General features: G+C 35.5%; 1 protein-coding gene across 3 annotated transcripts in view; it reads left to right on the top strand.

Moving 5' to 3' along the window:
• NOL4 (nucleolar protein 4) overlaps positions 1–26,737 on the top strand; it is a 241,090-nt gene that overhangs the window by 130,265 nt on the left and 84,088 nt on the right. For all 3 annotated transcript variants that reach the window (XM_074352219.1, XM_010946869.3, XM_074352220.1), the window contains one exon: positions 3,564–3,847. In XM_074352219.1, the coding sequence (XP_074208320.1) occupies positions 3,564–3,847 (284 nt within the window). The remainder of the gene's footprint in view (positions 1–3,563; positions 3,848–26,737) is intronic.

Below are 26,737 nucleotides of genomic sequence, written 5' to 3'. Positions count from 1 at the left end.
GGTACCCACACGCCAGCAGCCACTCAGGATGGAGCAAACTATGCTGGGTAAGGAAGCAGCTTTCCCCTTTAAAGCGATAAGCTGATGTGAATGTTAACAATAAACAGGAATCTGAGATTTGTGGGTTTTAATTCTGAAAAAATACCTTATAAGGAAGAGAGAATAAAAACCATTAATGTGGCTACATGAAACTAGATGATAAAATGGCTAACATATCCTCAGTTTAATGTCTGCTCACCTCTTTACATTAAATTTTTCTAGTATAGACGTCAAAAACTTTGTTTTAAATTTTGATTTATACAACAGCACGAGGGATTTTTGGTCCTTTTACCATTTACGAGATAGAAATATGTGAATATGTATTTGATACAAATGAGTAAATCATTAATTTGTTCTTCATGAAACATACTGATTTACTCAGGAGTGAAATATGTAAAGCTGTTGAATTTAGTTACCTTGGTAACATCTGGAGTGAACCACTCTGTCTAAAAATATTTTCTCCTTTATGGTTTATGCTTTATACCAAAATTATAAACACATGACTCTTACTAAAGATGTTCCTGATGAATGATAATGTTTATCTTACCTAAAAAATAAATAAATGGTATCAGATTAAAGAAACAGATCTCACACATTTAATTTTTAAATGTAATAGATATTGGAGTTGTTTTGTGCTAATGTAAATTGAGTTTTAAAATGTATCTATAGGATTATGCATTCTTCTAGCATGTTGATAACAATTTCTTATAAGAAATTTTTATTATTTTTTAAAGGACTCTAGTACACAAATGTAAAATCACAGTTTTCTTCATAAACTAAATAATTTGACTTGAATACGCCCATTATGCTCTTCTTTGGACTTTCTTAGAAAGAACTTAAATGAGAAATGACTTTTCATACATTAGTGTAACCATGCTACAATTTAGCATAGAAGAATGTCCATAAAAATTGAAAATTACTTATACAGATCATTCTCATTGAGAGTAATTTTGAATTCTGAAATGAACAGCTATGGAAAGTGTCATGTTATTATCACTTTTACCACCAGTTTCCTAAATTCTCTTAGTTTCTCTCCCCATGAGGTCTTTTTGAATGGGTACATAAAAAGAGTAATTGAAAAGTAGAATCTTGCCCTGTGAACGTATTTTAACTTGCTCACAAAACAGTTTTAGAAAACTGTTTAACAATACTGTCTTGCTGAAAATTAAACTCAATGCCCTTTGTTTTCTTTCTTTCTTTCTTTTCTTTCTTTTCTTTTCTTTCTTTTCTTTCTTTTCTTTCTTTTCTTTCTTTCTTTTCTTTCTTTCCTTTCTTTCCTTTCTTTCCTTTCTTTCTTTCTTTCTTTCTTTCTTTCTTTCTTTCTTTCTTTCTTTCTTTCTTCCTTCCTTCCTTCCTTCCTTCCTTCCTTCCTTCCTTCCTTCCTTCCTTTCTTTTCTTCCTTTCTTTCTTTCTTTCTTTCTTTCTTTCACTGGAGCAAGAAACCTGGGCTTTATCCTGGACCCTTGTCTGTTTATTATCTATCTTAGCTGTCCTACTCTTCAGATTTTTCTAGTCGTCCCCTCTTATTCTGCACTGCTGCTGTTTTAGTTTGACTTTCAATAATGCTGCCTTAGGTGATTTCTAGATCTCTTCACTGGTCTTGCCAGCTTCTGTTTTGTTTCCTTCATACTGTTCTCATCAAAGACAGAGTAATCTCTCTAAAACATATTTTTTCACATCCCTTCCCACAATAAATTAAAATTACTTCTCTTTGCTCTCAAAGTAAAATCCAAGCTCTTTGATACACAAAATTCTTCCCAGTCCTTTCTCTTCTTCCTTTTCTAGGTTTCTCTTTCTTCTATCTCTCGCCCTGCTCTCTATTCTCTAGTCTTATGTGCCCTGCGTGTTCTTTCCCTGTCACTTTGCACCTGCTGATCTCTGGGTGGGGAACACCCCTCTCCAACTTTTTCACCTGGTTAAGGCTTACTTCTCCTTTGGAATTCAGTCCCTGTGCCACCGTCTTTAGAAAACCTTCTATGATGTCTTTATCCCTTGTTCCTTACTTGCTCTGTATCTTAGTTGCATGCTTATTTTTCTGTCTCTTTTAATTATCTGTGAATTCACTGAAGCCTCCAGGATCTCTCCTGGCCAAATATTTAACCCCTTTTTGGCCAAGGATAGGCACTCAGTAAACGTTTGTTGAATGTGAATGAGGCTGAGTTATAGTCCTCCTTTGGAACGTAAACATGATTCCCATGAATTTAATTGATTAGAAGGTATCGGATATTTCACTGCACCCTGCAAAAGGAAAGCATACTTGAGAATATCAGGGATCAGACAAAAAATTCACAAAAGAAATCACTGAGTATTATTACTCTTGCTCACTAATATTTATGTGGTTTCATCAGTAGCCCTGCCCTAAAGGAAATGATTTGACACCTTTGTCCATCATAATTCTTTAAAATTAATAGCAAATTCTTATCCTAATTATAAAGATAAAGTTAAGAGGATTTTATTATTTAGATAAACTGTGTTTCTTACTGTCAGTAAATTGTCATTGATATATTTTCTTCTAAATAAGGTTATTATGTATTTTCAACCCAGAAAAATTTCCTTCATTCTGCTTCTTCTCTCTTTTTTCTGCAGTTATTTCATGTTTATTATTAGAAAATTTATATGTATTTAATTATATATTTTATAATATATTATAAATTATATGTATAGTAGATAATAAAGAATATTAGAAAATCCAGTGCCACATAATTAAGAGGATATAAATATGAACATTTTGGACTACAACTCCTGTCTTTTCCCTCTGTGTTTGTGTTTTCTTTCACAAAATTGGGGTTGGATTGACCATACCCTTCTGTAGCTAACTTTTTCCGTTTAGTACTTCATGACTCACATTTTCCCGTATTTTTGAAAGGGAATATTGATTAATTCCATAGTATTGTAAACATTCCAACATATCTTAAGCCAAATTTTTGATAATTTATATCATTTCTACGTTTTGTATTATAAGCACTGGCTTAAATGTCTTTTTCCCTGCACGGAGATGCATGCAGTGATTAAACTCCTTAGGCTTAAAAGTCTTAGGAGTGACATGAGCAAAGTTTCCTAACACTTTAAATGTTTTAGATGCATGTTAAATGCCCATAAATCTCGTACCAGTATATACCCCACCAGCGGGACGGAAGATGCTCTCGTGAGAGAATTTTCACCCAATCTGGTTAGTCTCACTTGGAAAACAAAAACTATTTGCAAAATAATTGGCAATTATCTTATTCTATTTTTTAAAATTTACCCTTCTTTGAGATTACATTTGAGATTGAACCATTTTCTTTATTTTATCTTCTCCTTATTTTATCTTCTAATTATTTTCCTTCAATTCTTGGGCCTAATATGCCTACCAGAGTAAAAATAGTAGTGGCTACCTCACAAGTTTATTGCTAAAGATAAACTACATATTATCCACAAATTAGCCCAGTGCCAAGCACACGAGAGGAGCTCAGCATAAGCTAGTTGAAGCAGAAACTGAAGAGCATATCAACTACAATCCAAATACAAAATTTTCTTTCCAACAGATGATTCCGCTGCAGAGAGCTTTAATGGCAATGAGCCTCTGGGCCACAGTTCCGTTGCTTCAGAGGGAACACACAGCAGGGAGATGGGAGACTCGAACGGTGACGGCAAAACTGGGCTGGAGCAGGACGAGCAGCCACTGAACCTGAGTGACAGTCCCCTCTCAGCACAGCTGACATCGGAATACAGAATAGATGACCACAGCAGTAATGGGAAAAGCAAATATAAGAATCTTCTGATTTCTGACCTCAAGATGGAACGAGAAGCAAGAGAAAATGGAAGCAAGGTAAGGTCGTGTTTACGATTTTCAGAGAATTTTGAAGTTGGTCATGAAGGTCACGAAGAAATAGATATTTATACAAGAGATGAGGATTATGGTCACTAATATTTTAAACAAATCCCAGTAATACATTACCAAGAAACTTGTAATTAGAGAGTGTGTGTCCATATTACATAAACAGAATAAATTTCAGGAGTTACTGAATGAACTGGATCTTTCTAGGCTAAGTGGTGGCTTTCATATAGGGAATCACTTGATTTCATGTGTCTCACTTACATCATCATATGGATCTGTCTCCTGGGGTTTGTTGATCTCAGATGTGAAAGTTTAGCTCTCAGAACACAATTTTGAGCTATACAAAGATTACTATCTAGTTTGTCCTAGATTCTGTAGGTCTAAAATTTCTATTAAATTCTCAAGCGTGCTTTAGAGACCTGGGGACTTCGGTCAGTAGTTGACTTCATGTACACAGAAGAAATGTGTCCGTTTTGTGGATGAAATGCAGAGATTAAATAACTACTTGAATGACTAATTTATCATAAACTATATTATACAAAAGAGAGAAGCCTGTTTCAGATGTATTATCTAAATTTCTAGATTCTTTATATTAGAATAAATTACAATCTTCCCCGTTCCCAAGTGATTTATTCTTTAAAAAAAAAATAAGCTTATATTTCTATCATTTTGAAATCATGCATGCTGATGACTTTAATATTTGAAAGTAGCCTTTGGAACACATGAAGATTTTTATGGAATAGACATTTTGACTTCCCCCCCTGCCCCTACTTCTAAATTAGAGTTGTAGAATTGGTCTTTTGAAATAGGTCTGAAAAACAAAATGTCTTAATCTGGATTAATTTCCGAATTTGCTAAAGCACTATGCTTCCTAAATTGGCTCTATTTAAATCCTCTTGCTTGCCTGAGGGTGTGTTGTTTTATCCTCTCTTAAGCAAGTCACTAGACTTTATCAGATACTTAAGCACTCCTGCCTAAGGGAGGCTGTTACCACTTTTGCAGTGATAAATGCACGGTGCTCTCTTTGGTGGTTTAAAGCTAGATCAAACAAGCGCAGATGGTTTTCTGTTCGCTGACATGATCTGCGTCACTGTGTTATGTTTTACAGAACAAAATAACCCTTAAGTTTTCTGGCCCTCCACATAGCCCTGTATTTATAAAACACAATCATGGAAAGTCCTTCTCATGCTATATATCTGTGAAATTCTTTTTTGAAAATTACCCAGTGGTTTGCTCTTCTTTCCTCCCTTGTTCAGGATTAACTGTAAGAACAATGCTCATTAAAACACATTCTTGCGTACGTTAAACAGAATGAAGTTACTTGTCTACCTCTATTAAAATGGGGTTATCAAAAGCGCAGATTATTGGAGCTGCATGTAAAGAGTAAGATGAGAAGTGGGCCAAAGGGAGGAGGAGACACCTCTGAGGAAGAATGTTGAATGGTTTGGTGAAAGAACAGCTTCCACAGCTGACTGAGAAGTAGCCAGAGAGATGGAAGAAAAATCAGAAGGGCATAGGGAAGGGGAAGCTAAGCAAAGTCCTCCTTTCAAGACAGAGAGTGGTCAGCTTTAATGGACGCTGCTGAGAAACCAGATCAGATGAAGTGGAAAAATAATTCAATGCGTAAGAATAGTTGTGGTAGCATGTTAGGACCAGAATCCAGAGGGAATGTCTCCAAACAGGGTATATGAAATGCCTGTTACACTTGCAGCAGTGGCTGGGCAGTAGAGACAACTCAGCGAGAGAAGAGTCTTTATTCATAAGGCCCCTGATGCACAGTCGTGGTGCAGGGAATACATATGTTACTGAGTCCAAGCTCGAACTGCTCCTTGCATGACAGGCCAGTAAATTGAGAGATAAGGTGTTGGGGCAAGGAATACTGAGAAGATGGTGGACTGGTGTCCCCAAGAACTATCTTACCCAAGTTAGAATTCAGGCTCCTTTTATACTAAAAGGGGAGGAGGTGTGGCTGGTTGTTACAACTTCTTGGTGCAGGAATCCTTTGTTCTTGCAGCTGTCCACGTAGGTCAGGTCACCATGTTCCTATAAACCTCCAACGAGACAAATGTTGTTCTCTGTTCTGCAACTTTTTCTCTCTATGTGAATGGAAAAGTGTGATACCCTTAAAGGTCAGAGCCTTGAGAATGGGCTCTCCTGTACATTTCAGGCTATAGGCAACATTTTTTAAACTTGTAGCAAAAGCAGTAGAATACAAAGGTTAAAGTAAAAGAAACAGATCCAATATGGAGTCAGATTTGTTCCTCCCTATTACACATGTACCTAAAAGAGTTTTTGAGCAAAAATATAGGCAAGTAGCATGTTAAAACATGAAGAGTTCTAAGAAAGAATATACTATTTCTATTGAAGTAATAAAAGGGGCTTCCTTCAGGAAGTGAGCCTTACACATTGAAGGAAATGGAAGATTGCCATTTTTCAGAAGGAATCTCTTATTGGACACTGTGAAAGTCCTGGAGTGCAGAGAGGGAGGGTGAGTTGGCCTCCTAAGCTAGGGAACCGCTGGCCATTCCGAGCTAGGTATGACTTCATAACATGGTATTTGAGGAAGAACCTGATATAATTATGCAAGGTAGCCTATTTGCCCCCAAATTAATCTATTCACCAAATATTTGTTGAGAAACTCCTGCAGAGCAAGGTACTGTTAGAGGAAGCCAAAATATGAAATGAGCAAAGCAGAGTCCCTGCCTTTCAAAGCTTTATAGTCTAGCAGCAAAGAGAGGCAAACGTATAATCTGATTCCAAAAGTAATACGATGGACATATGGCAGAGTGAAATGAGGGAGCAGAGGTGGGGCACCCATGGGACCATGATGATTCAAAGGACGACTTTATAGAGACTGATGCCAGGGATGAGTGTGAAGGGCAGACAGGGAGGGTTATTTATGGTCGGGCATGTTTTGGGGCCCCGAGCAGCGAGAGAGTACACTAGGCGTGGAGATTTGCAAGGGGCGTGGCATGGCCACGGTGGAGAACGTGTGTGGAGGAATGGAGCCTAAGGAGACTCCATCATGAAGGCTTTGTAGGTCAGTTTAAGGACTTCAGGTTGTATCCTGTAGGTAGAGTTTGGCATGATAAGGTTGTGATCAGTTTGGAATTTTAGACAGATTATTCTGGCAACATTGTAGTAGATGAATAGAATAGGGACTAGGGGCAAAAAAGACAGAAAATTTGTAGACAGCTATTGTGTCAATCCAGGAAAAAAGTAATGCAGATACAGTTTAAAAAAATAAATAATGAATGTGGATACTTTTGTTCTTTTGACACCATATTTACAGAACTACCACGTACAGGTACACAGATTGTGCACTGCCACCCTCCTTGGAATGTCTTTCATGTAGATTGCAATGTGAATGTCCTCTTTACATCTACACATCCCATTTTACATATGTATGTATATATAGGAATATATATTATATATATGATGTAAATTCTGTAAGAATGATGTCTCTCCTGCTTACTGCAGTATGTCTAGCACCTGGCTTAATATCTGGTACGTGTTAGTTTCTCAGATATTTTGGAGAAATAGAATTTTATTGAATGTGGGAAGTGAAGCAAAGAACTTTTTAGAATGACTCCAGGACTCGGGGCTCAGTTGCCTAAGTGGATGGTGATTATATTTACCAAGATTCAGGATGAGAAGCATTTGAAGGAAGCAGGTTTGGCATGTAAAGTTTATGGTACTCATGCAGTATCCACTGGAGATGTTTAATAGGCAGTGGGGACTTATGTGTCAGCTTAGAAGAAGCATCCAGGTTGGAGAGATGGACGTGTGAAAGACTTCAGAGTAGTGCTGCTTGAAGCAGTCGTGGTTGATAAGATCATCTCCGAATTGCATAGACAGAGAACAGACAAGATCAAAATATACCATCCTGCAGAATATAACCCATCAGGAACAAGTGGTATAAAAGGAGTTTGTAGGGGAGAAAGAACCCCAAAAGAAAAGGAAGGCGGCCACATAAGAAAAGGAGATATTTTAGAAGCTAATATAGAGAGCATTTCAGAATGGTGTAAGTGGTGGAACGGAGCATCCTTAGGTGAAGTGACATAGGTTTAAACTTGGAGGATGTTTGGGCAAGTTAATGCTAAGAGTTGGGTTCAAAATGCATGACAGAAGAAGAATTAGCAGAATTAGTGGGAAACTGGATTGAAGTTAGTTGTGGAGGTTGGGCGGGAAAGCAGAATCGTTTTAACTGTGAAGGAGACTGGGGTCTGGAATTCTGTTTCAAGAATTCTTGCAATCCAAATCCAGATGCAGAGTGGATGAGGCTGTCAGGGGAGCTTCATACTCAAGATTTAGCAAACTCATCTGTTCTCTGCAAATTTATGAAGCGACACTATTACCAATGTCTTCAGTATTTTTGAGGCTAGCCTCTGCTCTACCTTGAAGGAATATAAAAGCTTAATTATATAGTATCTCTGAGAAGCTTAGATTCCAGTGAGTTTAATATTGACCTATTTCACCATTTTATCATGAATGATTATCAAACGAAAATGATTATAAAGCATTTTAAAAACTTAACAGTGAACAGAAAGGCTGAAAAAGAAGAGCTGAACTGTATATGCCATTTGCAAATTGCTTATTATTATGCAAATTCACTTACTAGACCAGCAGGGAATCATTAGCCAATCTAAAGAACAGATATATTGCGTTAAAAGATGTTTTTTCTTCTTGTAGATGGCCACATTTTTAGAGGACAACTAGTGACATAGTGACATCAGAACTCAGAAGAAAGTAGAAATGTTGGTTAAGGGCTCAGAAATTAAGACTCACAAAGAAGTTAATTAAGGGACTAGGAATATAAAAAAAGAAAGGCCAAGAAGACACAAATCTGGGTAGAGAAATGTTTAAAATTATTAACAAATGAGAACAGAAACAAAACTAGAACGCTAATGGAGGCACAAAATAAAAACACTGTATCATTGATTTTTTTTTTTTTTTTTTTTTGGTTTTCTCTTTTTCTCCTAGTATTTGTGACCCAGCTACATTTTACTGAATCTGGTAAAATATTCTGAGTCAATCTCCCAAAAGCATAATATTCCAAGTAGTAACTGTGGTAGGAAGGTAATTACTGTTTGAGGGTTAATGTGTCACTGTAGTTGCTGCATAGTTTCTGGCTCAGTTCCCAAGATCCTTCAATCTTCTCTTTATTTAAAAATATTTTTTTTCCCTCAGTGTGGCCCATGTGACATTATTTTCAGTCTTTCCTTTAGATTTTTTTACGAACATGGTTATTACCATTCAAATTAAAGTGTATAAAATATTTCTCATAATTACCATGAATAATTGCTATGTGATTTTATGTATATATGCTGAATGGAAGCAGTTCATTTTTCAAACTATCTCTGAAATATTTAGGTGTAATGAGTTTGCCTTTTGAAACACAGGAGCAATGGATTAACTTTTGGAATAGTATTCTTTTGGTCTTTGTTATGTGGATATTCTAGCTGATTATTGTTTTAATGTGATGATTTTCAATTTCCAGCTTCTTGGTGTTATAGAGAGATTTTTGGCCCAGATGGTGTTCAGAGTAGAGACAGTTGTGTGTTTTTGATAAATGTGCCTAGTATGTGCTAGAGACTATCTTGGGTGCTGGAAGGACAAAGGGGAAAAAAAAGGATCTCTGTCATTAAGAACTCACATTTTAGCCAGAAAGACAGACACATAAATAAATAAGCATATTATAATATGGAAATTAGTTTGTATGTGAGAGTGCCTTCTAGGTCCATTAACCATGCCTGGGAAAGTTCCCAAGTTAGTTCTTAACGGGTAAGTAGGAGATAGCCCTCAGGTGAAGAGGAATAGGGAACTCCTACTGAGCAGAGCATTAAGGTAGTGCCTAGAAATATTGAGGATGGAAGTGGTGAGAGATAAGTCTGAAGAGGCAGTTCAGGTGTTGGACTGGGGTAGGCTGTGAATGCCCTTTTAAAGCTTGAACTTCACTCTGTAGCTGACCGGGAATCACTTTAGGATGTAGCGTAGGAAACTAGCGTGGTCGGATTGTGTTTCGGAATCCAACATTGCGGCATCTTTGTTACAAGATGGCTTTAAGTGGCATAAAAAGGGAGGAGGCTGTCAACAGAGGGTGAGGGTCTTGCCGTAGTGAGGTGGTAGTAGGGATGGAGAGGAAAATAGAGATTTAAGAAATATTTAGCATGTTAAATGGACAAAATTGATGTGAAAGAAACTAACAGCCCCAGGATAAAGGGATGATGGCATTGGGATGCTGTATCAACTGTAATAATGATGAGCACTTGGGTAATGCTTTCATCCTCATAACTCAAACCAACTCAATGTGTTAAGGAGAGCCTGTGGAATTACCAGCCTCGTTTAAACATAGGGACATAAAATCTAGTGGAGGTGAAGCTGTTTAACTGACATTAACCGTACAGTTACTTAAATGATAGAGCCTGATATTGAACCCTGATTATTTGTAGCCCGTGTACTTTTCACTCCACCCACTCTGGCTGATGCTGAGTGAGACCAGTCATGTCTAAGGACCATATGGTGACCACGACAGGCACACACACAATTCAGAGAGGCAGAGATCCAGTACAATTGCATATAGTTACTTGATAAATGGCAAATACTTGCAGTGGCATTTCTTATAAATTTTTTTTGCTCTTCTATATGAATTGTTTGACAAAATGAAAAGAATATACCAGATGCCACTATGGAAACTAAGCAAGTCTGAGAAATATCCATGTAGTTTTTAGTGCATACACGTAAACAAATGGGTAGCTGAGTTAGAGCGAGCCTTTACAAAGCCCCAGGGTAAATTTTAAGCTTATATTTTATTTACTACCAATTTAAAATAGCATTCATATAATATATAGCTACACGTGCATGTACATACACACATATTCACATATGTATTGTATACATAGAGAATGTGTATGAAACACACACGTATAGTGTGCTTTATTCTTACAAGTTGCATAGACTTCAGTTCTGCTCCTTATTGGATATATTTTTCCTTCTATTCTTAGTAGATCTTTTAAATCAAAAGATACACAAGAATGGTATAGTATGATATGACTGGTTTTGTAGGATCTACACTATTTGCAATCTAAGAGTAAATGTGTATAATGCTTTTGTGAAAAAATGCTTGCCTTGCTCAGGGATTGTGAAATTAACTACAGTATAGAACAATATAATTAAAAAAATAAAAAACCGCTTCATTTTGCAGACGTAGAAATTGAGACCAACCCAACTTACTCCTACTACCCAAATTAGTGTCCTTTTGAATTCTTATGCTGTCATGCTTTACCATTACATATGCTTACATTCTTTATGTGTTATTACAGGAAAAGGGAATGTAGGACCATCATCTTTGAGTGTTTACTATGTGTGTTCTAGCCCACGTTAGTTCATTTCACATTTATTATCTTAAGAGAATAGAGATGGTGATGGACTTCCATAATTTATGTCCTGAGATATGCAAAATGAAGTTGACTTTGAGTCCCCATATGCAGCAAAATATTTGTGTTGAGTTCTTTTCTAAACATGTAAGAGTTCTGTTGGGTCAATACAGAATCTCAACTGGCCCTCCAGTCATCAATACCAGACATTCATAAATAATCTGGTTAGCGTGATAGGTTGTGTCTTTGACCAAAATACAAAACAAAGAAAATTGATTGGTTGTTATCTTTGTCTTTGATGATTCATCAATAGCTCAAAAAGAAATAGGAGTTTTATTTTGTATGTTTTTGATTCAGTGTATTTTGAGGTTTCTGGAGGGTATTTTGTTTTGTTTTCTTTTATATTTGTATCTTTGTATGTGTGCTTGTCTGCTTTGCTTTTATGTTCTATCATTTGGAATAATATCAAATGGTTAAAAATGTAATGTGGTCTGTGTAGGTGTCTTGAGAACGGTGGAAGAATCCTAAGAGAAAGAAATGTAGTTGAAATAACCCGAAGTGATTTATGCACGTCTCACAATAATTGGTATTAACAGCACTCCTTGAAACACTTGATATTGACCCATATTTGGGGACAGAATAAAAGGGAAAAAAAATCAATGCCAGAGACAGAAAGTAGTACATTCTAATTTGTCTCAATGTAATACTTTATGATTTTTCACTAGTATTAAATATTCGATGAGTCTTAAAGTAGACCCCTAGCAGTACCTATCTCTAGCCTCATTATTAGTATTTTAAAAAATATTTTTGAAATGGATATCTTGGAGTTAACTGGGGCCAAAAGGGGGGCAAAAGGGTAATTCAGATGACAGAGTTAAAAAGAAGAGAATTAAGTCATAAACTTGCTCCCAAAGGATAATAATGAAAGGTAACATCCATTGAGTTCTTACTATTTTCCAGGCATTCTTCTAAAAACTAACTCATGTAACCCTTATAATAACACAGTGGCATTAGGCTCGGTCATTATTCCCATATTTTACGCATGGGAAAACTAAGATGCAAAGAAGTTAGAAATATGGCTAAGAATTTCTATAATTTGGATTTAAACCCCAAATCATTTGGCTCACATTTCAACCACTACAATATAAGCTGAGAACACGAGGTCAGGTCTGAAAATGAGCAGAAGCAAATTTGACTTCATGCTGAAACCCCTGGCTGCTCCTTTATGGTTCGCTGTTACTCCCTGATCAGGAAATGATACTTACCAACCCTGTGGCTTTGGGAAAGTCTATACTTTTTAAAGTCTGGATACTTCAGCAGTAAAATGGGGATAATAATACATAACCTGTAGGTAATTGTGAAGATTAAATAAGACTGTGTGCACTTCTCAGATAAGTGCCTAGTAAGTGGAATTGCTGTGGTGGGGTTACTTAGTCCAGAATTTGGGGATTAACTGAATCTTGCAAAAATGTTCTCCATTCATAAATATTTATTTGGGGCATTGAATATCCATTTTTAATAGCCTACTTGTTACTTACTGAGGTTGAAAATTTAAAGAAGCATATTCAGTAATTTCAACTAGTATATACTATTTTTTATTTGATTTGCCTCTTTTTCCTTTCTCATTTCCTTTTAGTTATACCTATTTTCCAGGAATCTCAAATGTGTAATGTATTCCCAGAGGCATTTTATAGGCATTTATTCTAGGACCTATTTCTGTGAATTTATAGCATGTACTCATAGAAAGAGATACTAAGCTATCTTGCAGTTTCTGCTTGTTAAAATCTTTCCTGATCCTGTTGGAATCTGTCCAATTCAAATGTCACCTTCCTTCATGACACCTATCTTGATCATCTCAACCAGGAAAAAAAAATCTTTTTTCAATTTTTAGAAGGAGTGATCCACAAAGAATGAGGACAAGGTGGAGGGTGATGGATTGTGTGGTCACATACTAAAGTAATTTACACGCATGAGGCTTGCTCCCTACAAAATGTTTGTTGAAGCAAAAAGATGCAGTGATATGGAAATATACTGTCTTGATCTTACCCCACCCACTTTCTTAGAACAGCAGTTTCCTCATATTGCCTCCTGAGTCTCTTTGAACTCCCCTCTATGCAGCTGACTCTGACCTTAATGTGGAATATGGGTATGTCCTATTCCAGGTAATATATATGCAGTCTTACCTTTCTGGGCCAGAGGTTCTTATTTGACTATTTCACAACACACTGTAACTCAAATGTATACGACACCAAAAGCACAAACAACAAAAGCAAAAATCAACAAACTCAAAAGCTTCTGCACAGCAAAAGAGACAACAAAATGAAAAGACAGCCTACAAAATGGGAGAAAAATTTTGCTAACCATATATCCAAAAGGGTTAATATCCAAAATATATGAAGAGTTCATACAATTCAGTAGTAGAAAAAGGAAAGAGCCTAATCTAATTTAAAAATGGGCAGAGGAACTAAATAGAATTTTTTTCCAAATAAGTTAACCAAGTGGCCAACAGATTCATGAAAAGATGTTCAACATTATTAATCATCAGGGAAATACAAATCAAAACCACAGTGAGATATCACCTCACAACTAGTAGAGCATCCATGATCAAGAAGACAGAAGATAACAAGGGTTGGTGAGGATGTGAGAAAAGGGAATCTTTATACACTTGATGGAGTGTAAATTGGTTCAGCCACTATAGCAAACAATATGGAAAATTTAAAAAAAAAGGTCTATCATACGATCCAGCAATTCTACCTCTGGGTGTATACCAAAAGGGAACGAAAAAAGGATATCAAAGAGATGTATGCACTTCTGTGTTCATTACAGCGTTATTCACAATAACGAAGATATGGAAGCAGCCTAAGTGCCCATCAGGGGATGAATAGATAAATAGGACATGGGGATCTGTATACACACACACATACACACACACACACACACACACACACACAGTGAAATATTCAGCAGTGAGAAAGGAGACCTTGCCATTTGCAACAACATGGATAGATTGAGAGGACATTATGCTAAGTGAAATAAGTCAGACAGAAAAGACAAATACTGCATGATATCACTTATATGTGGAATTAAAAAAATACAAGCTTGTAAAGACAGGAAAATGGTGGTTACCAGGGGATGGAGGTGGGGAGATGGGACAGATGTTTAAGTGTACAGATTTGCAACAGGTAGTAAATAACTCCTTAAGATCTATGCAAAGTGTAGTGACTATAAGCAACAATATTGTATTATAATCATCAAACTTGTTAAGAGACTAGATCTTAATTATTTCCTCCACTAAAAAGAAATTATAATTATACGACATGATAGAGGTGCTAGTTACCACTATGATGGCCATCAAAGTACAAATATATAAATGTGTCACATTAATATGCTGTGCACCTTAAATTTATACAGTGTTACATGTCAGATGTATTTCAATTAAAAACGAAAGGACCATGACTCAAATGAAGTAAATTTCCAATCTGGTGACTGAATCACAGCAGACAGCATCACAGAGGGCTGGTAAAGGAGATATTTGGGGGGTTATGCGGTCTCGTGATTCTCAAATGTCCAAACTTAATATAAGGAAAATTAAGTTTTTTAAATTCATTTCATTTTGGTGTTTAAGACAATTATCTTTAAGACAATGTTTCAGAGCATTTTAAGTTCACAGTAAAACTAGGAGGAAGGTACAGAAACTTCCCATATACCCCTTGTTCCACAGGTGCACTGCCCCCCCCCATTGTTAATATCCCCTCATTGTTAGTATATTTGTTACCATTGATGAGAGTGTATTAATGCATCATAATCAAAGTCCACATTTTCACTCTTGGTGTTGTATATAGTCCATGGGTTTGAACAAATATATAGTGATACGCATTCATCATTATGGTATCGTAAGAGTGTTTTCACTGTCCTTAAAAATCCTCTCTGCTCCCTCCATTCTTCCCTCCCCACTTAAAACAAACTTTTTAAAACCACAGTTAAACAGGGACATTCATTTTTATGTTCATTTAAAATAGTATTCCTGGTGTTTGCCTTCTCATCAGACATGCCTCTAGAATGCTGAAATAATTCAACACGGCTAATATTACTTGGGGGTGGTTGGCTTTGGGTCAGAATTATCTAAGTCATCAGATGCTCCTGAGTTCCCATACAGGCACAGTACCCGACCAGGGACAGTGGGGGCTGTAGAATTGCCTCTGAAGGAATTATTGTATAAACAACAACAACAACTTCTCAATGGAAGTTTCATTAGTCTGCGATGATCCCAAGTCACGTTGCGACTTTCTGTAATGAGTGAGAAAGTAAATGGGGACTTCGTTTTTATGTGTTGGAAGTTTTTGTTTAACACTTACATTGGAGGCTTATATTTAAAAAGACATTTTTGGTGTTAAATGTTTTCCATTTTATCCGTTATTTATCATATATAAGTTGAGCCCCTCCTGTGAGCCATGTGTTGTGTTGGCAATTAGAAATATGAAAATGAGGAAGACAGAGGTGGTCCCTCTTTCTGAAAGGCTGGTTGGGTCAGGCTGTTCATTAGAGAGAAGTTGGAGGTGGGACAGGGGACGTGGTCTAACAGAGCAATAGGAGAGGCATTGATTTGGATTTGAAGAGTAATTTGGGTTTGAGGAGTCAGGACCTCCTTTGCAGAAGAAATACATTAAGTAGGAAACTGAAGAATGAATAGAAACTAAACAAGAGAGAAGAAGGCTTGCATTCGATGCTAAAGAACTGGTTCCAGACCAAGGCAAGATCTGGAGGCAAGACAGAGCATGGTGTCTTTGAGGAACTAAAAGAACTTCAGTATGGCAGGAGCTTGGGGCGCCAAGGACATTCTGGCAGAGTTGAGTCTGGAAACACAAACAGAGCTCCATTCCAAAAGTCCTTGTAAATTCTATTTATAAATTTGGACACTGTTGCTCCAAGTCATTAATCAGAGTAGTGGTGTAATACTTTTTTCATTTTTAGATTAGATTAGACGATTGGGTTTGGAACTGGATGAACCAAGGTGGGATCAGGAAGATCATCTCAAAAGCTTTTGAAATAAGCCAAGCCAGGTGTTTTGGTGACCCGGTTTCCGGCATGTGGGGATATTCGCTTCTCCTAACCCATACTCCCATAGCCCTCTGCACCTCTTATTCCGTTACTTACATGTTGTATTTAATTTCAACCTTAGTGCTTAGCACTCTCTATGATGAACCCTGAGTTCCAGCCATTTAGAAATACTGTCTTTGAATATCCTCTTCCTCTACCTGAATTATGCGTTGTATCTGCTTCCCTCATCCTACCCCAGTCTCCCACCTCCCCTCACCACACACACACCTTTGACCTGATGTGTTTCCATCCATTTCTTACAACTTGGTTCAGGGCTGTGATGTCTTCCTTGATGTTACCACCTTCTCTTGTCTCTTAGAACTGGTATATAGTTCTTTTATCTCATTTGCAACCATTAGGCTCTGCATATTCATTTATGTGTTTTTCTTCTCTACTGGAACAGAGAAGAAACATACATTATCCATCTTTGACGCATTATCGTCAAGCACACTTTCTAACAGGTGTCTGTTGAATCAGCTGGTCCAGCTGGAGGATGGTGACAGGCATGTTGTTCTTAGCTTGTGTTGTAGGAGTGAGAAGAAAAAAGGATGAGGGCTCTTAGGTAGTTTGATATTATCTGGTGGAAAGAATTTACAGTCAGAGATTAGAGAACTTAGTTAGCATCATTTATGGTGTTAAAGAAGTGGTGCTTGGAGGTGCTAATCCTGTCAGGTTTATTGCAGGAGAATTCAGTTAAAGTTGTATTGAATTGTACCCCGCTATATAAAAATGATTTAGCTTTCTGAACCATTTGGCTTATAGTCACTAGACATAACTGAATTAAAATAATTCTTGTTTGTGCTGCAAATCGATGTATGCAAGATATATTGTCCTGGTTTATAAAATGTAGGAATATGTTTTTCCTTAAGACTTAGATTATCATTTTTCTGTGAGGAACTCACATTTCAGAATGTAAACTTCTACGTAGTGTTTTAGCCATACTTTCCACCTTCAGGTTTATAGTTTCTTACTTTCAGGAAATAAAGTCAGTATCAAATCACCATCTCTCTCAAAGTCATTGTTGAATTTTAAGAACGTCTTTGTTATGACAGCACTGTCACTGTTCCTAAGTAGAGAAAATAGAGATTAGCATTCAGTGATGTCTGCAGAGGAGTTTTCAGACACTGAGAACAGATACAGATATCATCCTTCCCCCGAGAAGGAGCGCACATTGTCAAGTGCTCACACCGTCTTGCGTTTCCCCCTCAGGATTCTTTAATTTAATTTGGATACTGTCACCAGATCTCGAGAGTGTGCCGGGGACTTTGAGATCTTGATCTAATTATGATAGCACCTCTCTCCCTATTTTATCTTATCAAGACCAAGACAGACTGACATGTTCAACAAGAATTTTGCCAAAGTTTAATGGAAAAGAAAGAAATTATTATGGAAAAAGAGGACTAGTAGAAAACCCACATAGACTTCAGTCTTTTTTACTCCATGATAATTATAATGTAAATGTCTCGAGAGCACGAACAACATTTTGTTCATGTTTAAATTCTAAGTTCCTGACACTGTTGAGATCATGGTAGAATACATGATATGCTTTAAACAAATTCTGAATTAAACCAATCTATGGTAGTTACCAACGAGCAAGTTGTGTTTTGTAGGCACGTTTGCCTGGCTTCTTGCCCTTTCCGCAGTTGACCAGATCTTGAACAGGTTGGCTATAAGGGCCACATTTTATTTCTGAAATTGTGTTACTCATGGACAGTCAGAATAAATATTAAATACCTGGTCACGTCCCCAAACTATTTCTTATCTATCTAATCTTCATTTCTTGGCTGATTGATGTTCCAAGTTGATACGACAGCTGGATAATCTTTATCCTAGGAATGGCAAATAGCTTTTAGCTTTTCTTTCAGTTTCAAACACTTGGTAATGGCTGCCTGGTCTGGAGATACATTTTGCCTATCCTCAGTAGGAGAATATGATCAGTTAGAAAGTGTATCCTGAACATAGCTTATGAGAAGATTGGCAGCTTTGCCAAACCTGAGATAACCTTTCTAGCTCAAAACTGTCAGCATCACCAGCCTCTGAAACATTTGGTCTCAGTTCACTCAAGTGTATGCCTCTCCCCACATCCTGCTCCAGATAATTATCAGTAATCATATACCTGTAGTAATAATTCCATGATAGCACTAGTCAATAACATACATTCAGAATTTCCATCAATAATTCTTACATATTATGTTGTTTTGTAATATGTTTCTCAGTGTATCATATTCAAATTAAGATGTAAAGCCTCTTGTGATTTTATGGATATACTAAACTTGGAAAAAATTTAACATTTTCTGAATATGTTTCTAAAAATTGACCAGGGAGTGTGTGCCAATTTAATTTCTCTGTATTTAAATATAATAAAAGTGATGGAGTTGCATTAGGTGTTCCCTTCAACTCAAAATTTCACTTTATGGTTTCTGATGGAATGTTGGCCAACATGTCAAGAAAACTGTAATTGTCTCCTCCATGCTCTGCTATGTTACACTCAGGAACTAAGTCTACTGTGACGAAAACTGTAAATGAAGCACGTGGAAGGAGAGGAAAGGGTGAGGAGGAAGATAAATCCTTGTCAAGGGCCAACTACATGCTAGACGTAGGACTATGGATTCTAGCCAACTCTGGAAATTTCCCCTCTCAGATCCTCTACAGTACATCTCCCATTCATTCATTCATTCAATTGCCAAAGGAAGCAAACATTTCTTCAACACTTATCATATGGAGATATAAGTTTGATATATTTGAAAAGTGATGTGCAAAATTAGGACATCCATATGCTTGTCTCTTTGGTTTTTACATAGCATTTTTCTCTTTTCCAATTCAGTTTATATAGGATTTTACAATATGAAACTAGTTTTCCCATACAAATTTTGAAATAGATGGCATAAATATATTTTTTAAAAAGCGTGGAATTCTTCTTTCCCTGCCTAACTCTGTTATTCCTGTCTGTTATCCACATTTTATGTTTCTTTTGTTACTCCTGACCTCAAAAGATACATAATGCTGAGAAGAGTTTATAGGGGAAAAATGCTTTCATGTAGACTGGGAAGGGACAGCCAACCTGTGCTATTATGTATGTTGTAAGGATGACCAGCTAACCTAGCCCATCGACTCTTTCTTTTTTAATAGTTTTATTAGTAGTAGTTTATATAGCATAAAAGTCACCAATTTAATGTGTACAATTCAAGGTTTTTTTTAAATTTTTGAGATATAATTGACAAATAACATTATATTAGTTTTAGATGTACAACATAATAATTTGATATTTTGTACATATTGCAAAATGATCATCACAATAGTTCTAGTTAACGTCCATCACAACACATGGTTGCACATTTTTGTGTGTGATGAGAACTTAAGAGCTACTCCCTTAACTTTCAAATATGCAAGACGGTTATTATTAACAATAGTCACCATGCTGTATATTACATCCAAGGATGTATTTATTTTATAACTGGAATCTTGCATCTTTTGACCACCTTCATCCATTTCACCTACCTCCTACCCTCCGCCTCTGGAAATCACCAACCTAATTCTCTATCTATCATGTTTGATTTTTTTTTATTAGTATTCCAATGCAAGTGATGCCATGTGGTATTTTTCTTGCCTATTTGTCTGTGTGGCTTATTTCATTTAGCATAATGCCCTCAAGGTCCATTCATATTGTCCCAAATGGCGATATTTCCTTCTTTTTTATGGCTGAATAATCATCCATTTAAAATGTATACCACATTTAAAAAATTTATTCACCCATTGATGGACACCAAGGTTGCTTCCATATCTTGGCCGTTGTAAATAATACTGCAGTGAGCATGAGGGCACATATATCTTCTTGAGTTAGTGTTTTAGTTTCCTTCAGATAAATACCCAGAAGTGGAATTGTTGGATCATCTGGTAGTTCTATTTTTAGTTTTTTGAGGACCCTACAACATGTTTTCCGTAATGGTTGCACACCAATTCACATTCCCACCACTAGTGTACCAGCGTTCTCTTTTCTCCACTTTGTCACCAGCATTTATCACTTGTCTTTTTGATCATAGCCATTTTAATGGGTATGAGGTTCATTGTGGTTTGTGCATTTCCCTGATAATTAGTGATGTTAAGCAGCTATAATGCACCTGGTGGCTACCTGTATTTCTTCTTTGGAAAAATGTTCAGATCCCATTGGTTAATCGGATTTATTTGTTTTTTTTGTTTTTTGCCGTTGTGTGAGTTCTTTATATGTTTGGCATATTAACCCCATATCAGATATATGATTTGCAAAGTTAGGAGAAGAAAGTAAGTAACAGATCAGAGCATAAATAAATGAAATAGAGACCATGAAAAGAATAGAAAAGATCAATGGAACTGAGCTGGGTTTTTAAAAGGATAAACAAAATTGACAAAACTTTAGCTAGTCTAAGAAGAACAGAGAGAAGAGCCAAATAAAATCAGAAATGAAAGAGGAGACATTACAACTTATAACACAGAAATACAAAGGATCATGAGAGACTCTGTGAATGATTATATGTCAGCAAATTAGACAACAGAAGAAATGGATAAATTCTTAGAAACATACCACCTATTTACCACCTACCAAGACTGAAACATAAAGCAAAAGAAAACCTGAACAGACTAATAACGAATAAGGAGATTGAACCACTAATCAAAAATCTCCCAAAACAGAAAATCTCAAGACCAGATGGTTTTCCCCAGTGAATTCTACCAAACATGTAAAGAAAAATGAACATAAATCCTTCTCAAATTCTTCCCAAAAATTGAGAGGAGGGAACACTCCTATCTCATTTCATGAGACTAGTGTTTCTCTGATATCAAAACCAAATAAGGATACTACCAAAAAAAAAAAAAAAACCAGTATAGGCCAATATTCCTGATGAAAATGATGGAAAAACTCTCCACAAAATATTAGATCTGTTCACAGCAGCAGACTTGGCTGTTTTCCAAATCCAAATATATACATGTATATATATTTGTCAATTATATATGTAATTGTCAGATCTTACAGAAACATGGGACTGTTTTCCTTTGATATTTACTTCTGAAGGGAGGTGTGTGGGAAGTGGCTGACTGCAGAGCAACAACATGTAATGCCCACGAATATCCAGATGATAAATGCAAAATCTGAAAAGTGAGACTCGGGACTCGAACAGACGCTATAACATGTTTGCTCTTAGGTCTCTGGGACAAAATTAAAAACAAAATCAACACCACATTCCCTTTTGGATGTAAAATAAGTAGAATGAGATGGCAAGAAGCCCATGGAAAATAATACATGAGAGTGTTATTTATCAGTTGTTCACATTTCAGGTTTATTCATCCTCAGACAACACACCAGACACAACCTTATAAAGAATTCAAATGAAATTTGTCCTCAGTGCTAAGATTTCTGACAGAATCATATCTTATTTAGAGCTTCTGGCCTAGACAGAGACTCACATTTCTCTCAAAGTCAAGGTCATTGATAAGCTGTCCAATATGCAGCTACCAGCCACACGTGGTTTTTGTTATCATCACTATTACTGACAATGACATCACTGTCATTTACTAGCAGACATTTTAAAAATAAGACCAATGAAACAAGATTAAATATTTAATATGCAAGTTAAAAGGATTCTAATAATAGATACCAGACTTGGCAATTCTGTCAAACATGGATTTTTTGTTAATTGTCTGAAGGCTAGGATGGTGAAATTATTACCAAATATTGTGAAAATATTTATAAAATTCCATTCCCTTGTAAATAAAAACTGTCATAGTGCCTCACAACCATTACAGTGTTACAATTGTTAGTGATGGAATTCATGATTGGGAGTTCAGTTCACTTCCAAGGCTCACTTTCAACTGAATTTTAACTCGAAGAAGAAAAACATGTTCTTATAAAAACATATGAGATAATATTGCAGTCAAATTAGGGTTCAGGTGAAGATACATGTATAGTATACATAATATTTTTCATCTTTTTAAAAGTACTTGAACAAAATCTAATTGTTACTTAACGAGGATGTTCTGAGATCTGATACCTCCATTTACCTTTTATTATTTTAATTGTGGTGCTAAACTGAGATACTGGAAGAAGAATTTTTGCTGTTTGAGTATTTCCCCTTCAGTGTGATAAGTTAATAACTTAAAAGTTGTATTTGAAAATTTGAAAGAAGGGTTAAATCAGCGATTCACATTTTTACTTACTGGGTCAAGAGATTTCTCGACTGTTTTACTATCATCATATTCTCACTTCGCAGTGAAAGATAAAGTCACTATCCCTGACATCTATCTGTAGAAGCTTTAAGAACATACACTTCATTGCATCCTTCCTCTTAAAAGTGGTCTAATCGTGGAAGCTTGGGGTTGAAAATAACCTGAAATGTCATTCCTAGAACAGATTTCTTTCATCATTTGTATAATGAAAATAAAAGCCCTGACAAATGGGCTAAAATATATATCAGATTCTCTCAGGAGCAATTGTTTGACATAGAAGTATGTAGTAACTTCAAATGAAATGGATTGCTTTTGACTTACGGCTTCTGTTTCTAAATGGAATCTGCAGGAAGTTGGAGCATTTTGTTTCACAGTAACCTGTTGGCACACTAGGCGTGTATCCAGGAGACAGTTATGCCAATCAGTTGTTCTGGCCCCATTTTAGAATGGTGGCTTATCCTCTCCTTCCCACCCCTGTGCCATCAGATTTTGTGTAGTCTGACCAATATTTCTCTTCTTTTCTGCTTGAAAATGTGTGTTGTGTTAACGTCTAGGATAATCTGTTGTCTGTTTAGTGTTGAATCTCTCAGTATGATTTCATTACCTCTATTGTCAAAAAAATGCTTCTTATAGATGACTTCCTACCATTAATAAATCAAATTGTATTCAGCAGAATGAAGTTTTATGTTTAGAACAACAAGAAGGATAACTTTGGTTTCTACTTCTGCCTCACCATCTAAAAGTGGTACTCATAATTAAAACATATGATCAATATCTAAAATAAAAGTACTAGCAATAACAAGAGTGAAAGAAAACAACTAATATAAAAAGGAAGTTAGGAAAACAGAATGTGTTTTTGGATAAGGAAAGGTGTGAGGGACTTTTTTTTGGTTGGTTTTCGATTTTGGGGTTTTATTTTGTTTGGGGATTTTTTCTTTTTGTTGTTGTTGATGTTTTAGTAAGGGAGAAAGAGTAATTTTTTCCTAAATAAATGATTGTTCCAGAATAAGAAAGCAAAAAAAAAAAAAAAAGCTAAATAAAAGCTGCATGGATATAGAAAGTTGCAAAAGATTTGTGGAAAGGAAATTTTATGTGTGAGGTCAAAGCTGGCTAATACTGAATAAATTGGAAGGATTTTTAAAAATGAGCTCAGAAATACACTGATACAAGAGTAGAATTTAATTTTTCTCTCTATTACAAAGCACAAAAATTCTAAGATTATTGGTCTGCTTTTACTAACAGATTATGAAAGGTTTTTCTTTATCTTTCATGTAATCTGCCTAGGATTCTATGTCTTTTGAAAGTAGTTCCTCTGTAGTTAGTACTGATTGGTGATCATTTTGTAACATATGCAAACATAGAATACGTAGCTATTGAACACTTGAAATATGACTAGTCTGGGAGGTGCTGTAAGTGTAAAACAGGTGCCAGATTTCAAAGATTAATTATAAAAAAAAAAGCAATGCACACTATCTCATTAATATTAAAAAAAAAAAAAAAAACCTACAAATAGAAACCAACCTTGAAAATTCCCTGAGAAGATAAAATCATGTTAGTCATACAAGCAAAGTTCAGTTTAGGTTGTTTTGCATGATTAACTTGACCTGGGTCATTTCTTGCTTATGTCTCTGAACATCACAAGCAAAACAAACTGTTCCCCATAGCTGAAATGAGGTAACCATTAACCAATTCATTATTATTTTTTAAAAATTCTAATATTATAGCCAATAACTGTGAAGAATGAACAGTCACTGCCTTCTCACTATATAAGCTGCTTTATAACAATGTAGCCCTGAGCCTCATGCATTCCATGTTGTGGTCTGAGAGTTCCCAGTTCAGAAACAGCCTTTCTGGTGTGTGTACAATAAACTTTTTACTATTAGTAATCTTTATTTTCTGGTGAAAACTAGGTAGTAGGCAATGGTGAACTGACTATTATATATTAGCATTACATGGTAGGTTAACAAATGGGCTAATACGTAAAAATATGAAAATTTAGTTTGTAGAGAAATGTTTTTATATTATAATTTTTAATATGACAAAGACATTTTATTAATAGACCCCATTATCTTTTGTCTCTCTGTAAAAATTTAAAAGCCAAAAGCAGATAAACTTATGCTTAGCATTTCATGTTTCAATGTATTTATTACCTTAATGATTTAGATAGTTCATGAAGATCTATTATCTAGTTTAACAGTATAATCTTTGATCTTAGTTACATTTATTTTTAAAAATTTTTAATAATTCTGCTTGGATTACACATTAAGCAGTTAGCCATCATAAGTTATTTCATGCTGACAAATTTCATAACCCATGAACCAAGAAGCAGGTCCTCACCAAACATCAAGTCTTATGGTAACTTGGTCTTGGACTTCCCATCCTCCAGAACTGTGAGAAATGAATGTTTTTGTTTAAGTCTCCCAGTCTATGGTATCTTTGTTTACAGCATCTCCAGTGGATGAAGACCAGTAGCATCTATGTCATCTGGGCACTTGTTAGAAATCAAAATTCTTGGGTCCCACTGCAGACCTTCTGAAGGGGGTCCAACACAGTGTATTTTAATAGATCCTTTGGGTTATTCTGATGTAGGCCAAAATGAGAGAACCACCATGCAAGCCAAACTGTATCTTGAAGAACCACCTTAAAAAAATGTTTCATATCATTTTGAAGTGCCAAAAAGTAGCTATCGTTTTAAAATTACTCAGTGAGAGAGATTTGCTTTCAGAGATTATGAAATGAAGTGGTTTTCAAGTAACTGCAATTCCGAGAGAATCTTCAAAGTAATTTTTAATTTGATCTCTTCTTGGACAAACACTTGGCAAATGTCCAGATGAAATGTCCAATGTGACTTCTTTAACCAAAATGTTTAAGAAGAATTAATCTCAATCTTGGGAAGGCATGTATACAATGGTAAACTAGTAAGTAAAAAAAAACAAATAGCAATCTGTGGTTATACAAATGCATAATTGCAAAGTCACATGCACCTGTAACAATACAGAGGTATCTTGTGCACCCATCACACAGTGGAATATGGCATTTCAGTTGCCGTGTAGAAAGATGTTTTGGGCCTTTTGAATAAAACAAGTGAGAAGATACAGACTCTCAATTTGAAATATATGAAAGCTATATCATTATGTTCTCTTTTATTTATTTAATAAATAGAAAACTCAGACAAAATATTAATGGAATATGAAAAAAATAAAAAATGAGAAGTGAATTCAGTAGACATTTTTATACTGAGAAGGAAATGACTTATAATAAAAATTTTCAGGTCTTACTAAGGGCAGTTATTTCTTTGGAAGGAAGAAAAACACAGTTAATGAAGAGAAATGAATTATATTAACACATTGGGAAAAGATTTAAATTTCATATTGGATTTGACAGAAAATACTAATATCAATGAAGAAGACATAAAACTCATAAATGTCACTTTAATGAAGACGTCAGTCACTTCCCAGGAAAACTTAAGATGCCTAAATATGAAAGGAACTTGATTGAGAGTTTTCCCAACTGAAAGCAATGTAACAATTTGCATGATATTAGCAATATTTAATTTGGAGAGCATAGGAACGTTTCTAAACTGCCAACAATAAAAGACACATTTCCATCAGATATGCTAAAGACTGAATTATTTTTCTAGTCTCTCTATAAAATATGATAATACAAAGTCATTGTCATATGAAGAAGCATTTGCAGAGCATGCAGCCAAGAAATGTGGCAAGAAACAGTCTTAAAGAGTTGCAGCAGGGAGTTACTTATTTTTAAAAATATTATTTTTCTGCATTTTGTGTGGTTTGTAGCATTTGCTTTTTTGAATCTTATAATTTATTGTGATTTTTCTCATTTTAAGTAAATCTTCACTTTTCTAAGTTTTCAAATACACTCTCTCTCTGCAGATTTTATAACTTTCAGACCTCAAAAAACTTGGACCTATTCAATCCTATGAGCCTAAAACAATGCTCTAAGTATTAAGTAATGCTTCTTTAAATGTTCTTGAATAAATGATTGTCCTATAAAAATTCAAAGTGGAGGAGATAAATTAATTATAAAATATATACATTTTAAAATTCATTTTGAAAGTTTAAAATGTATTTAAAAATAGAGAATATAATACATGGAGTTATACCCATCACCCAAGTTCAATAACAATTCCCCAGACTTTCCATGTTTTTTACTTTTTCATTTTTTTCTTTTTTTTCCTGCAATATTTGAA

Source organism: Camelus bactrianus, chromosome 24, assembly GCF_048773025.1.
Source record: "Camelus bactrianus isolate YW-2024 breed Bactrian camel chromosome 24, ASM4877302v1, whole genome shotgun sequence".
Lineage (NCBI taxonomy): Eukaryota > Metazoa > Chordata > Mammalia > Artiodactyla > Camelidae > Camelus > Camelus bactrianus.
The sequence above is the reverse complement of the archived record's forward strand: the minus strand, read 5'-3'. Positions and strand labels throughout refer to the sequence as shown.